Consider the following 15,832-nt stretch of genomic DNA (forward strand, 5'->3'; position numbering starts at 1 on the left):
TTTCAATAATACTAGAGGTTTCTTATAATGTTTTGAACAGAAAATACTTTGTTAATTTTAGTTTCATAAATTTTATTAAAGTTTATTTTATTTTGTCGTAACACAAGAAGTCTGGAGTTGTAATAAGTTATTAAAAATAAAAAAGAGGCGCAATGCTCGTTGATTCGCTTCAAGCCTTTCGGAATAGTGTAGACTGCACTGCACATAGCTCCATGCAGTCTACCTTATTCCTCAAGGCTTGAAGCTAAGCAACGTGAAGGTGAGCATTGCGCCTCTTCTTCATCGTCTCTGCACTCAGGGCTTATAAACCGCTCCTAGTGCCTCTCAGCTAGCGAGGTGGGACTAAAAAACTGCTTAGTAAGAAACTCTAGTACCGGTTCGTGCCACGAACCGGTACTAAAGGTGCTCGTGGGGCCACAGCCTCATTAGTACCGGTTCGTGGCACCAACTAGGACCAAAGGGTGGAATTGGTCCCGGTTCGTGCCACCAACCGGGACCAATGGCCTTGCACAGCGGCGTGGTGGTGGGAGTTTAGTCCCACCTCGCTAGCTGAGAGAGAGTCGCACCTGTTTATAAGGTGCGGTGCGCCTGAGCTGTCGAGCTCCTCTCTAAAGCAGGCTTACGGGCCTAACCTCTCTGTACATACCTGTGGGCCTACTGGGCCTTCTGCGGGCCTGAATCCTGGCCCATGGATGGGTTTCTAATCGTATTCAGGCCGTGGTGGCCCAGTAGGTGGCATAATTTTTAATTTTTGGCCTGTTATTTTTCATGCATTTACTAATTATTTTGAGCTATAAGACCCTAAAATTGAAAAGCATTTCAAATGAACTCTGAAAAGGTTGAAAGTTGGCATGGTATCATCATTTCATCCACATAGCATGTGCAAGAAAGTTGAGAGGGTTACGGCAAAAACTAGATGCACTTCGTGTACAAAACGGACAATGGTATCATACTCGTCTGTTACAAAGTTGGCATGGTATCATCATAATAGTTGCGGGAGAAAGTCTTCACTTTTTCTTCGCTTGTGTCATTTGCTTATTGCGCCGTAACCATGGATAATCTTCATCGTTTATCAGGATGCTTGGGTCAGCCTTGACTTTGAAGGGAGGAATTTCATGAAACTTTACATAATCTTCAGACATGTCTATCTTGCCCTCCACTCCCACAATGTCCCTTTTTCCTGAAAGAACTATGTGGCGCTTTGGCTCATCGTATGATGTATTCGCTTCCTTATCTTTTCTTTTTCTCGGTCTGGTAGACATGTCCTTCACATAGATAACCTGTGCCACATCATTGGCTAGGACGAACGGTTCGTCAGTGTACCCAAGATTGTTCAGATCCATTGTTGTCATTCCGTACTGTGGGTCTACCTGTACCCCGCCTCCTGACAGATTGACCCATTTGCACTTAAACAAAGGGACCTTAAAATCATGTCCGTAGTCAAGTTCCCATATGTCCATTATGTAACCATAATATGTGTCCTTTCCCCTCTCGGTTGCTGCATCAAAGCGGACACCGCTGTTTTGGTTGTGCTCTTTTGATCTTGGGCGATCGTGTAAAATGTATTCCCATTTATCTTGTATCCTTTGTAAGTCAATACAGTCGAAGATGGTCCCCTGGACAACGAGTACAACTCATCACAAACAGTGGTGTCACCTCTGAGACGTGTTTCCAACCAACTGCTGAAAGTCCTGATGTGTTCACATGTAATCCAGTCGTCACACTGCTCCGGGTGTTTGGAGCGCAGACTGTTCTTGTGTTCATCGACATACGGGGTCACCAAGGTAGAGTTCTGTAGATCTGTGTAGTGTGCTTGAGACCAAGAATATCCGTCCCTGCATATTCTTGAGTCCCCTCCAAGCGTGCCTTTTCCAGTCAATCTCCCCTCATACCGCGATTTAGGGAGACCTATCTTCTTAAGGCCAGGAATGAAGTCAACACAAAACACAATGACATCCTTTGTTTGATGGCCCATGGAGATGCTTCCTTCTGGCCTAGCGCGGTTACGGACATATTTCTTTAGGACTCCCATGAACCTCTCAAAGGGGAACATATTGTGTAGAAATACGGCCCCAGAATGACAATCTCGTCGACTAGATGAACTAGGACGTGCGTCATGATATTGAAGAAGGATGGTGGGAACACCAGCTCGAAACTGACAAGACATTGCGCCACATCACTCCTTAGCCTTGGTATGATTTCTGGATCGATCACCTTCTGAGAGATTGCATTGAGGAATGCACATAGCTTCACAATGGCTAATCGGACGTTTTCCGGTAGAAGCCCCCTCGATGCAACCGGAAGCAGTTGCGTCATAATCACGTGGCAGTTATGAGACTTTAGGTTCTGGAACTTTTTCTCTGGCATATTTATTATTCCCTTTATATTCGACGAGAAGCCAGTCGGGACCTTCATACTGAGCAGGCATTCAAAGAAGATTTCTTTCTCTTCTTCCGTAAGAGCGTAGCTGGCAGGACCTTCATACTGCTTCGGAGGCATGCCGTCTTTTTCGTGCAAACGTTGCAGGTCCTCCCGTGCCTCAGGTGTATCTTTTGTCTTCCCATACACGCCCAAGAAGCCTAGCAGGTTCACGCAAAGGTTCTTCGTCACGTGCATCACGTCGATTGAAGAGCGGACCTCTAGCTCTTTCCAGTAGGGTAGGTCCCAAAATATAGATTTCTTCTTCCACATGGGTGTGTGTCCCTCAGCGTCATTCGGAACAGCTAGTCCGCCGGGACCCTTTCCAAAGATTACGTGTAAATCATTGACCATAGCAAGTACGTGATCACCGGTACGCATGGCGGGCTTCTTCCGGTGATCCGCCTCGCCTTTGAAATGCTTGCCTTTCTTTCGACATTGATGGTTGGTCGGAAGAAATCGACGATGGCCCAGGTACACATTCTTCCTGCTTTTGTCATCTAAACAGTGCGTGCATGCGTGGTATCCCTTGTTTGTCTGTCCTGAAAGGTTACTGAGAGCGGGCCAATCATTGATGGTTACAAACAGCAACGCGTGCAGGTTAAATTCCTCCTGTTTGTGCTCATCCCACGTACGTACACCGTTTCCATTCCACAGCTGTAAAAGTTCTTCAACTAATGGCCTTAGGTACACATCAATGTCGTTGCCGGGTTGCTTAGGGCCTTGGATGAGAACTGGCATCATAATGAACTTCCGCTGCATGCACATCCAAGGAGGAAGGTTATACATACATAGAGTCACGGGCCAGGTGCTGTGATTGCTGCTCTGCTCCCCGAAAGGATTAATGCCATCCGCGCTTAAACCAAACCATACGTTCCTTGGGTCAGCTGCAAACTCAGCCCAGTACTTTCTCTCGATTTTTCTCCACTGCGACCCGCCAGCGGGTGCTCTCAACTTCCCGTCTTTCTTACGGTCCTCACTGTGCCATCGCATCAACTTGGCATGCTCTTCGTTTCTGAACAGACGTTTCAACCGTGGTATTATAGGAGCATACCACATCACCTTCGCAGGAACCCTCTTCCTGGGGGGCTCGCCGTCAACATCACCAGGGTCATCTCGTCTGATCTTATACCGCAATGCACCGCATACCGGGCATGCGTTCAGATCCTTGTACGCACCGCGGTAGAGGATGCAGTCATTAGGGCATGCATGTATCTTCTGCACCTCCAATCCTAGAGGGCATACGACCTTCTTTGCTGCGTATGTACTGTCGGGCAATTCGTTATCCTTTGAAAGCTTCTTCTTCAATATTTTCAATAGCTTCTCAAATCCTTTGTCAGGCACAACATTCTCTGCCTTCCACTGCAGCAATTCCAGTACGGTACCGAGCTTTGTGTTGCCATCTTCGCAATTGGGGTACAACCCTTTTTTGTGATCCTCTAACATGCAATCGAACTTCAGCTTCTCCTTTTGACTTTCGCATTGCGTCCTTGCATCGACAATGACCCGGCGGAGATCATCATCATCGGGCACTGGTTCCTCTTGATCTTCAGCAGCTTCCCCCCTTGCAGCATCATTGGGCACATCGTCTGGTTCCTCTTGATCTTCAGCAGCTTCCCCCGTTGGAGCATCACCGTATTCAGGGGGCACATAGTTGTCATCGTCCTCTTCTTCTTTGCCGTCTTCCATCATAACCCCTATTTCTCCATGCCTCGTCCAAACATTATAGTGTGGCATGAAACCCTTGTAAAGCGGGTGGGTGTGAAGGATTTTCCGGTCAGAGTAAGACTTCGTATTCCCACATATAGGGCATGGATAACACATAAAACCATTCTGCTTGTTTGCCTCAGCCATTTCGAGAAAATCATGCACGTCCTTAATGTACTCGGAGGTGTGTCTGTCACTATACATCCATTGCTGATTCATCTGCGTGCATTGTATATAATTAAGTGTGTCAAAAACCATTACAGAACATCATGAATAGATAATTAAGTGACCAAATTAATAGAAGTTCATCATCACATTAAAACCAAAGTACATACATAGTTCTCATCTAACAACATATATATAGCTCTCCAGAGCATCTAATTAATTAAACCATACATTGAAACTATGTAAAACATTTCAATGTGAAAACAAATGCGATCAAAATCGCAACCAAGGTAACAATTGATCCAACGGCATAATGATACCAAGCCTCGGTATGAATGGCATATTTTCTAATCTTTCTAATCTTCAAGCGCATTGCATCCATATTGATCTTGTGATCATCGACGATATCCGCAACATGCAACTCCAATATCATCTTCTCCTCCTCAATTTTTTTTATTTTTTCCTTCAAGTAATTGTTTTCTTCTTCAACTAAATGTAACCTCTCGACAATAGGGTCGGTTAGAATTTCCGGTTCAACCACCTCCTAGATAAATAAAATCTATGTCACGTTGGTGGGTATATTTGTCATAAACAATAAATGAACCAAATAGTTATAAAAAGATAATATATACCACATCCGAATCATAGACAGGACGAGGGCCGACGGGGGCGGATACCAAAACCATCGCACTATGTAATAAGAAGGAATAATAAAAGTAACAAAATTAGACAAGTATCTATCTAAAGTAAGAATTGTTTTCTTTCAGAAAGAAGATAAGAACAAGAGGCTCACCACGGTGGTGCTGGCGATGAGATCGGCGCGGGCGATCGACGGCGGTGAAGACGGGGACGGGACGTGACGGACCGCTAAACCTAGACAAATCTCGGGGGAAATGGAGCTCGGAGGTCGAGTTTCGAGAGGAGAAAGATTAACTAGTGTGGCTCAGACATTTCATCGAACACCTCATGTGCATAGGAGGTGAGCTAGAGCACCCAAATGCCCTCCCCTCGCCGGCCAGAAAAAACAGAGCACTCTGGAGTGCTCTGCTGTGGCGATGGGGTATATATAGGGAACTCATTGGTCCCGGTTCGTGGCACCAACCGGGACTAAAGGCCTTTGGTCCCGGTTGGTGCCACGAACCGGGACCAATGACCCCCTTTAGTCCCGGTTGGTGGCACCAACCGGGACCAAAGGTCTTGTGCTGCCCCGCGTCAAAAGTTTAGTCCCACCTCGCTAGTTGAGAGGGCTCGAGAGTGGTTTATAAGCGCTGTTGCGCCCACCCTCTCGAGCTCCTCTCAACTGCAGGCTTTCGGGCCTAACCGTTCTCTTTGCCTGTGGGGCCTACTAGGCCTTCTGCGGGCCTGAATCCTAGCCCATGGATGGGTTTCAAGTCGTATTCAGGCCGTGGTGGCCCAGTAGGTGGCATAATTTTTTTTCTCTGTTTTTTGTTTTGTCTTTTGCTTTATTTGTTTTATTTTGTTTCTACTTACAACAAAAAACTTATTTATTTTATTTCTAATTACTTATGTATTTTACTTTAATTATTTTATTTTTATTTATTTTACTGCTGATATTTTTATTTATTTTACTGCTGCTATTTTTATTTAATTTATTAAGGTTTATTTATTTTAGTTACTATAGTTTATTTTATTTTATTTTATTAAGGTTTATTTATTTTATTAAGGTTTATTGATTTTATTTACTATAAAAAATGAACATAGATGCGCCTATAGAGAAAATTCAACCTAAATTCATAATAAATTTCTATGAAATTCAAAGAAATTTACTGTGAATTTAGGTCAAATTCCCTGTATAAGGGCATCTATTTTCACTTTAAGAGAAGCTCAACAAGGCAGAGAGGGACGGGCTTATAAACTGGTGTGAGCGCCCTTCGGTTGGCGAGGTGGGACTAAACACTATCCGCAACTAGGACCAGCCCTTTAGTCCCGGTTTGTGGTATGAACCGGGACTAAAGGGTGGTGGGCCAGGAGCGTGGCCCATTGGTCCCGGTTTGTCCCACCAACCGGGACCAAAGGAGCCGGACGAACCGGGACCAATGCCCCCACGAGGCCCGGCAGGCCCCTGGCCGCACGAACCGGGACTAATGCGACTAATGTGAATATTGCCCTATGACCAAAGCTCAGTTTTTTACTAGTGAAAACACTAATCGACTTACGTAATTTAGCGAGTAAGATGTAATGCCTAACTTCAAATAGCAATCGCCACGGCATCGGCGTTGACACTTTTCAGTCAGTCAAGACAATTTCTGAATTTAGGACAAAATTCTTACATTGATCTTATATACTGAGGTTTCACGTCATGGTGTAAGAACACTTGCACTAACTGTAGGTAGCCTGCAAAGTACTACGTATTCTTGTCTCTTTTACATGTGTATATGAACTAGTTATCCTGTCACTACAGTTTTAATCAATTGACAAGTAAGATTGACAACTTTTACTCACGTAATTTAGCAAGGAAGAACAATCACCAAAACACTAGTACACGATTTCTTATATACAGAGAACGGCCCTCACAAATTGAATATACTAATTTGTTAGTACTCCCTCTGTCCGAAAAAGTTTGTCCCTTAAATAAATGTATTTAGCACTAAGTTAGTGCTAGATACATCTATTTGAGGGACAAACTTGGGACAAGTTTTTTCGGACGAAGGGAGTAGTAAATAGTGTGTACAGTTCAAAAGTTGAGCTTGTAGGCAGAAGCATGCAGTTGGACTTGTAAGTTTAGGATATGGCCGTAAACACTTGCACAGTTGAGCTCGCAATGTGACACTGGTGTTTTGGTAAATAGCCGCAAATATGCTCATGCCGGACGTGCGCCGCTGGCTCACATTGGCACCACCCAAACTTGCACAGGTGATAAAACAACTCAACTGTAACCGCAACCATAAGTAACAAGGGGAATATATCACCAAAACACTTGGACCGGGAACTAAGACTGCACGTTTCTGCTTGCAATCCGAGCAGAATATTAAATAAGATCGTTTGATGTCCAGGGGTCGTCGCGCACCCAGATTCGAATCACGTACGGAGCAGATGGAAAGGGAGAAGACGCTCAGGCACACCAATTTTACCTTGAGATGGGCTCCCGCCGAAGGACCCTTCATCGAGGTGGACGTAGCGTCCCCTGCAAATTTTGCGGGTACGACGGCAAATCAGGCAAGTCCACGCAGTTTCCGCAATCCAAATCGCAAAAAAAAAAAAGACAGAAAAACACGGAGGATCTCCCGAACACCACCACCTTCTCTGCGCTTCGTACTCGCTGCGTCGTGCGACCGCCTCCCGCCGCTGCCTGCGCTGGACCACACGAGCCCTCACCTCGCCCTCGCTCTCTGAATCGCTCCAGTTCTCGCCGCCGCCGCTCATGGTGCTCTCCAAGGAGAAGGTTTTGGGACGGTGGGGTTTTGGTCCCTCTCCCTCGACTCTTGCTCTGTATAAGCCTCGGATGCGCTTCACCTTTATAGACAACTGGAGGAGCGTATAGACTCGGTCTATGGGTTCACCAAAAAGGAGCCATGCGTCAGCGTACAGAGTCACACGCAGACCCCGGCCTTCCTTTCCTTCCTCCTCATCCCCCGTCTTCACCTGTTCCTCAACTCACCGTCTTTTATGTTTACTTTAGACCCTGATTTGAAATTCGTATTTTTCTTGCCATGGAAGTTCCTACTGTACTTATTTACACTGCGTATAAACAATTACCTTTAGATATGATTGTAACAAGCTTAAGTTAAGGGAAAAAACCAAGTCACAAGAACGCCCAATTCTGAAACAATCAAACAGTGTGATCTTTATTCATTTTCATATCCTTTTTTTTCAGATATATACTAGCAGCACGTGTTATATAGTAAAATGAGTCTTAGCAAAAGAAAAGCAATGCTCAGCTCTGATTAGGGTTCTATCTAAATTAATCTTCAAATACTTGCTTTCCATGTTATAGTCCAGCAAGTCCACAGAAATGGTAAGCGTCCAACATTCTGATTTGGGGCCCTGTCTATATGAAAAACCAAATTATTCTACTGGGCAAAAACTACATTGTAACTTCACAAGATGATCAAATGTTCAAAGCCGAAAGACAAGTTGATTTGAAGCACTCCCGACAGTAAGCAATGATGCTCAACACTATAGCACAACAAGAAATCCGTGCAAGACATCAGGGATTGAAACAAGAGAAACATTTTATTCTCAGGATTAAGCAAGTGCTCCTCCACACAAAGCAAACAGACTTAATCCAATGCGGAACCCCAGGATTACAACAAGAAATCCATGCAAAAACATCAGGGATTCAAACAGTAGAAACATTTCATTCTCAGGATTAAGCAAGTGCTCATCCACACAAAGCAAACAGACTTAATTCAATGCGAAACCCCAGGATTACAACAAGAAATCCATGCTTAAACTCAGGGAATGAAACAGTAGAAACATTTCATTCTCAGGATTAAGCAAGTACTCGTCCACACATAACAAACAGACTTAATTCCATGCAAAACTTCAGGATTACAACAAGCAATCCAAACCTCAGGGACTGAACAGTAGAAACATTTCGTTTTCAGGATTAAACAAGTATTCATCCACACCTAGCAAACAGCCTTAATTCCTACTCTTGGGAGGCAACAGAATCCCGCGGGGCTCCATTCTCATCACAAACAGCCCCGGGCACCAACGCTAGCATACTTCTCTGGCACTCCTCGGTGTTGCTGTACTCATCAAGGAAGTTATCCATGCCTATGTGCAAGGCCCTGCCCATTTCATGCCACAAGAAAAGGGCCATCGAGATTGGTGGCCTAGCCTGCTTGAGCTCCTCCGGCAACTTATCCCCCATCTTCAAGCCCATGTCAAGATGGCGCTTGATATAGGCAGCGTCACCGCGCTGGAAGACGATTCGGCTGACTAGACGTGCAGCCAGACACCTCCGCCTGAAAAGGAGTTCGTCGCGGTAGTCACGCAGCTCCTTGAGTATCTGGAAAAGATCTTCTAACTCATCGAGCCCTGACCGGTGCTGCTCCTTCAACTCCTTGATCTTGTTCCTCTCCTCATCCGTCATCGGCACAGGGCGGCGCATCTTCTTCCCTGCAACGGTACCAAAATCAAAGACCACAGGACGGTGAAACTGCTGCCCCTCCAAGGGTGCTCGGATATTAATTTTGCGAATTTTATTTAGGGGTTTGAGGGTGGGGATTGGACCTGGATCAATGAAAAAAATAGCGAGCTACAGCAAAATAGCGGCGACCTCAAAATATGCTATTAGCGTGCTATATCGCGCTATTAGCGAGACATCGTACACCGATATATTTAGCGAGGCAATTCTCAATACGCTATAGCGTGCTATTAGCGACGCTATAGCGCGCTATTTTTTCCAGGGACCTGGATTGACGAGGTTCTCAGCAGCGGTGTTGGGCGCTGGGCGGGCGAGTGGCTTCTCCTTCTCCGGGGGCGGCAAGCACGAGTCCATCTCCTTCCCTGCTAGAAGCCGAACATAGCAATTATTACAGGGACGAAGGGGCAAAAGTAAACCCTAACTTTTTGACGGTGGCAGGGGTCAAGATTCAACCAGTCTTGGCGAGGAAAGCAGGAGCAACGGCGGCTGGAAGGACATCATCCTTCCCCTTCTCCAGCTCCGGCAGGAACGCGCCACTCTCCTTCCCTGCGAGAAGCCGAACAGAGCAGTTACAGAGATGAGGGTAAACCCTAGCTTTTTGACGGTGGCGGGGGTGAGGGTTCGACCTGGCTTGGCGAGGACGGCAGGAGCGATGGCGGGCGGGAGGATGGCAGCATCCTTCCCCTTCTCCAGCTCCGGCAGGAACGCGCCCCTCTCCTTCCCTGCGACAAGCCGAACAGAGCAGTTAGAAATGAGGAACCCTAGCTTTTATGGCGGCGGCGGCGGCTTCGACGATGGAGGGGGTACGGTGTGAACGAGGCTAACCTGGATCGGTGGTCACCGCCGCGGTGGCGGCGGCGGTGGCGGGCGGTGCTCTGGTGCAGGTGGCCATGACGTCAACGGCGAGGAGGCAGAGAAGGGGCGGTCTCTGGTTGGTGCGAATGCGATGCGTGTGTGGTGCGGTGCTGGATGCGGCCAGCCGATCACGGACGACGTTATATGCGTTCTCTAGACGGGCCGAGTTGGGCTGGGACGCTGGGTGCTCTAACTCTTTCTTTTTATCTCGGGGTGCTCAAGAAGGATTTGTCCTATCTTCCCTCTCGTTAGGGTTCATCATCCTCTCGGCGGCACACCGTCGTTGAGATTATCTACTCCCTTGCCGAGGATCTAGCCAATGACTACTCGGGCTGAATCAGGGGCGGTCTCTGTATCGCTACCCGGCCTTGGTAGGTACCTAGTTTGGAGCCTTCAGAAGGAGAGGGTTTCTGTTTCCGATCTTGGTCCAGAGCGGCAATGCCATGGCGTCCCAAGGAGATGGATCCTCTTCGGGGGGAGGGGGGGGGGGTAAGATGAAGGAGCTGATGAAAGAGTTAGGCCTCAGAGAGGATGACCTAGATGACGTGATGTTTGAGAAAGAAGCTTTCAGCAGCAATTCCAGAAAAAAGGAATAGGTGTTTTAGCCAGGTCATATGGAGGATCTGCGATGCATGATAATCGTTATGATGCATATGGATAGGGACTTAGCACCTATTGGTTTTTCAAAAACATGTGTACTGCATGGGATCTCGCACGCCGTGTGAAGATTTGAACCCTAGAGCCGATTATGTCTGTAATGCAATCCAATTGCTTAGGTGGGCGAGTTCATTGATGTTGAGCCATCGTCGTTTGATTTCCAAGGCAACTTCTATGGGCCAGAATCATACTTGATGTCCACAAGCTGCTCAACAAAGCTACTTATAATCAAAGGAGGACAGAGGGAAATCTTCACGGTGAAGTACGAGCGCCTTCCGAATTGGTGTCAGGTTTGCGGCATGATGGGCCATTAGTTCAAGGAACATGGTGATGGCATTGCCTCAGCTCTCATTTTCAAAAACCTTCGTGCATCGACAACTACTTGCTGGGGTACAAGGGCACGCGTCAAGGGGGCAAGATGCATCAGTTGTGATGATGTGTTCGGTGGTGCAAGCGTTCGAGATTTTGTTTCCGAAGACAAAGCGAAGAGCCAAGATGTTGAGATGAAGGACACTGACCCTAGCCAGAAGCGCTCTTCAGATGATACTATTGATCCGAAGTCCCCTGCTACCCTAGGAACTAAACTTGTTCAGGTGGGGCGGCAATGGTGGCAGTATTGCTTTACCGGCGCCTCCGAGGAGCGGGATGCCTCCCAACCCACCGCCAAAACATGATCCAAAGAGGCCCAAGACGATGCACGCAAAAATGAGAGAACCAATTCATGAGGTGGGAAGATGTTGGATGTGGTTGTAAAGAACAATGATGTGTGATTGACGGCCTCCTCGACGGAGGACCGCCGGACGCAATGAGTCTTCTCTACTGGAATTGTCGGGGTATCGACAACCCCCAACAGTTCAAGAGCTACGCGAACTGACGTTAAAGTTTGCCCCTAAACTGATTTGTATAGTTGAAACTCATATTAGTATAGACCGAGCTGAAAAATTAGCAAATGCTTTAGGTTTTGATTGTGCTTATGCTATTGCTGCCACTGGTAGAAGTGGCGGCTTGGCTGTGTTTTGGAACAACAAAATAAAGATAGAAGTTTTGGGTTACTCAAAGTACCATATTGATGCTAAAGTTAGTGATCTTGGTGGAGACCCATGGAGACGTTCATGTTTCTGTGGTGAAGCACAAACACATCTTCGACAAGGAACTTGGGATACAATGAAGGGCATGGTTACTTTGAATGATCTTCCATGTGTTTGCTTAGGAGATTTCAACGAAGTCTTGAGGTACGATGAACATGACGGTACTGGCCAGAGAAGTCAACACACAAATGCAAGGATTTTGAGATGTCATTGATGTATGCGGCATGATTGATCTAGGATGCCAGGGGAGGAAGTGGACCTTCGAGAAAAAGCTGGCAGGGGGATCATTACACGGGTTTGACTTGATAGGGTGTTTGCATCAGCCAATTGGTGTTCACTATTTCCTTTGGCGATGGTGGAACATGCTACGATTGTGACTTTAGATCACTAACCGATCCTTTTGAAACTAGACTCCACTGGAAGAAACAAAAAAACTGGGAAGCTCCTCGGATATGAGGTCATGTGGGATTCTCATGCATAATTAAAACATGTCGTCCGTTCTGCATGAGATCCCAACAGTCACAATCCGACAGTGAGTGTTGTTGGCGCCAAGTTAGCAGCCCTTGCTAACATTTTGGGAGAGTGGAGCAAATCCATGTTTGGTGGTTTGTGTGGCGAGAAATTGAAAAGGGAACTTGAAAGGTTGTGCGGTGACGCGGCTAGGACCGATCCAAGTACGCTGAAATTAAAATGAACGACCGCTTAATCGAGTTGTGTATCTCCGTGAGGAGTTGATGTGGCGCTAGAGGTCTCGAGTGGAGTGGCTCTTGGCTGGTGATAGAAATACACATTTTCCATCTCAGAGCATCAATCCGGCGTAGGAAGAATCTGATCAAGTCTTTGCAAAAAACCATACGGTGAAATCATAGAAGACCCGACTGAGATGCAGCAGTTGGCGATGGATTTTTTTATCAAAATTTGTACGCGTTTGAAGGGGTGCAAGGGGTACCTGAGGTAATACAACATGTACCAGTTAAGGTAACAACGACAATGAATGAGATTTTAATGGAAGAGAGCACTATTTTCAAATGTTTCCCACAAAGGCCCCTAGGTTTGATGGCTTCCTAGCTCACTTCTTCCAATATCATTTGGACGTCTTTTTTGTGTTTAGAGTTGTGTTGTGATATCTTCCCGTGAGTCCCTGATCTTGATCGTACACGTTTGCGTGCATGATTAGTGTACGATTGAATCGGAGGCGTCACAGACATATGTGGGGCTTTTGTCACTAAAGCAGTTCTCGACATTGTCCGTGGAGAGAAAAATCCGGCCATAAATGGCACACTATTGGTACTGATCCCAAAGGCAATCGGAGTCTCTTGTCACATTTTCGCCCCATTAGTCTCTAATGTTTTCTATAAGATAATGTCTAAAGTTCTTGCAAACCATTTGAAGGTTGCCTTGCCTGACATCATATCAGAGGAACAGTCGGCATTTGTACCTGGCAGGCTTATTACTGACAACATAATCTTAACGTACGAATATTTGCACTTCATGAAGAGGAACGGGAGAATAATAGTTTTTGTGCACTCAAATTGGACATGATGAAAGCCTACGATAAAGTAGAAAGGAGCTACCTGAAGGCAATTATGGGAAAAATGGGATTCACAGGTCTGTTGATTTCATTCATTATGAACATGGTGAGCTCAGTATCCTTCTCTATTCTTTTTAATGGGAGTAAATTGGAGGAATTCAAACCTACAAGAAGTTTTTGACATGGAGATCCTATCTCTCTATATCTTTTCTTATTGGCGGCAGAGGGTCTTTCGTGCCTATTAAAATCAGAAGATCGCTCATCCTAGCTTAGCGGAACCAAGGTGTCCCCATCTACTCCGCTGGTGAACCACCTCCTATTCACGGATGATAGCATGTTGTTTTTTAGGGAAAGAGTACTAGTAGAAAACAGGGCTTAGGTCACGGGACAGTTTTCACATTAGCCCCGGTTCAGTCACGAACCGGGACTAATGTGAGCATTGATCCCAGTTCGTGCGGCCAGGGACCTGCCGGGCCTCGTGGGGGCATTGGTCCCGGTTCGTCCGGACCCTTTGGTCCCGGTTGGTGGGACAAACCGGGACCAATGGGCCACGCTCCTGGCCCACCACCCTTTAGTCCCGGTTCCTACCACAAACCGGGACTAAAGGCCTGGTCCTAGTTGCGGCCAGTGTTTAGTCCCACCTCGCCAACCGAAGGGCGCTCACATCAGTTTATAAGGCCGTCCCTCTCTGCCTTGTTGAGCTTCTCTTAAAGTGAAAATAGATGCCCTTATACAGGGAATTTGACCTAAATTCACAGTAAATTTCATAGAAATTTATTATGAATTTAGGTTGAATTTTCTCAATAAGCGCATCTATGTTCATTTTTTTATATTTATAAAATAAATAAACCTTAATAAAATAAATAAACTAAATAAACCTTAATAAAATAACATAAAATAAACTATAGTAACTATAATAAATAAACCTTAATAAATTAAGTAAAAATAGCAGCAGTAAAATAAATAAAAATAGCAGCAGTAAAATAAATAAAAATAAAATAATTAAATTAAAATACATAAGTAATTAGAAATAAAATAAATAAGTTTTTTGTTGTAAGTAGAAACAAAACAAAACAAATAAAGCAAAAGAGAAAAAAATAGAGGAAAAAAATTATGCCACCTATTGGGCCACCACGGCCTGAATACGACTAGAAACCCATCCATGGGCCAGGATTCAGGCCCGCAGAAGGCCCAGTAGGCCCCACAGGCAAATAGAACAGTTAGGCCCGAAAGCCTGCAGTTGAGAGGAGTTCGAGAGGGTGGGCGCAGCAGCGCTTATAAACCACTCTCGAGCTCTCTCAACTAGCGAGGTGGGACTAAACTTTTGACGCGGGGCAGCACAAGGCCTTTGGTCCCGGTTGGTGCCACCAACCGGGACTAAAGGGGGCATTGGTCCCGGTTCGTGGCACCAACCGAGACCAAAGGCCTTTAGTCCCGGTTGGTGCCACCAACCGGGACCAATGAGTTCCCTATATATACCCCATCGCCACAGCAGAGCACTCCAGAGTGCTCTGTTTTTTCTGGCCGGCGAGGGGAGGGCATTTGGGTGCTCTAGCTCACCTCCTATGCACATGAGGTGTTCGATGAAATGTCTGAGCCACACTAGTTAATCTTTCTCCTCTCGACCTCCGAGCTCCATTTCCCCCGAGATTTGTCTAGGTTTAGCGGTCCGTCACGTCCCGTCCCCGTCTTCACCGCCGTCGATCGCCCTCGCCGATCTCGTCGCCAGCACCACCGTGGTGAGCCTCTTGTTCTTATCTTCTTTCTGAAAGGAAAAAATTCTTACTTTAGATAGTTACTTGTCTAATTTTGTTACTTTTATTATTCCTTCTTATTACATAGTGCGATGGTTTTGGTATCCGCCCCCGTCGGCCCTCGTCCTGTCTATGATTCGGATGTGGTATATATTATCTTTTTATAACTATTTGGTTCATTTATTGTTTATGACAAATATACCCACCAACGTGACATAGATTTTATTTATCTAGGAGGTGGTTGAACCGGAAATTCTAACCGACCCTATTGTCGAGAGGTTAAATTTAGTTGAAGAAGAAAACAATTACTTGAAGGAAAAAATAAAAAAAATTGAGGAGGAGAAGATGATATTGGAGTTGCATGTTGCGGATGTCGTCGATGATCACAAGATCAAGATGGATGCAATGCGCTTGAAGATTAGAAAGATTAGAAAATATGCCATTCATACCGAGGCTTGGTATCATTATGCCGTTGGATCAATTGTTACCTTGGTTGCGATTATGATCGCATTTGTTTTCGCATTGAAATGTTTTACATAGTTTC

General features: G+C 45.8%; 1 protein-coding gene across 2 annotated transcripts; it reads right to left on the reverse strand.

Moving 5' to 3' along the window:
* Window positions 1–8,635: 8,635 nt before the first annotated feature.
* On the reverse strand, window positions 8,636–10,364 carry LOC109758368 (uncharacterized). 2 transcript variants are annotated; one of them, XM_020317219.4, is made up of 5 exons: window positions 10,229–10,364; window positions 10,030–10,125; window positions 9,857–9,949; window positions 9,670–9,765; window positions 8,636–9,375 (listed from the first exon to the last, which is right to left on the reverse strand). In XM_020317219.4, exons 1-5 carry the CDS (start codon window positions 10,293–10,295, stop codon window positions 8,903–8,905), a joined length of 825 nt encoding a protein of 274 aa, XP_020172808.1. In that variant the 5' UTR covers window positions 10,296–10,364; the 3' UTR covers window positions 8,636–8,902. The 2 variants fall into 2 exon arrangements, with proteins under 2 accessions (XP_020172808.1, XP_020172807.1); XM_020317218.4 differs by having other exon boundaries at window positions 9,670–9,768.
* Window positions 10,365–15,832: the final 5,468 nt, after the last annotated feature.

This window comes from Aegilops tauschii, chromosome 2 (genome assembly GCF_002575655.3).
Source record: "Aegilops tauschii subsp. strangulata cultivar AL8/78 chromosome 2, Aet v6.0, whole genome shotgun sequence".
In the NCBI taxonomy this organism is placed as follows: Eukaryota; Viridiplantae; Streptophyta; class Magnoliopsida; order Poales; family Poaceae; genus Aegilops; species Aegilops tauschii.

Excerpts from the sequence above, each read along its gene's own strand:
- LOC109758368 (XM_020317218.4), bottom strand. The coding sequence starts at position 10,295 with ATGGCCACCTGCACCAGAGCACCGCCCGCCACCGCCGCCGCCACCGCG. Across the intron at positions 10,126-10,228 it reads GGCGGTGACCACCGATCCAG|GGAAGGAGAGGGGCGCGTTC; the intron begins GTTAGCCTCGTT and ends GGCTTGTCGCAG. Across the intron at positions 9,950-10,029 it reads TGCCGTCCTCGCCAAGCCAG|GGAAGGAGAGTGGCGCGTTC; the intron begins GTCGAACCCTCA and ends GGCTTCTCGCAG.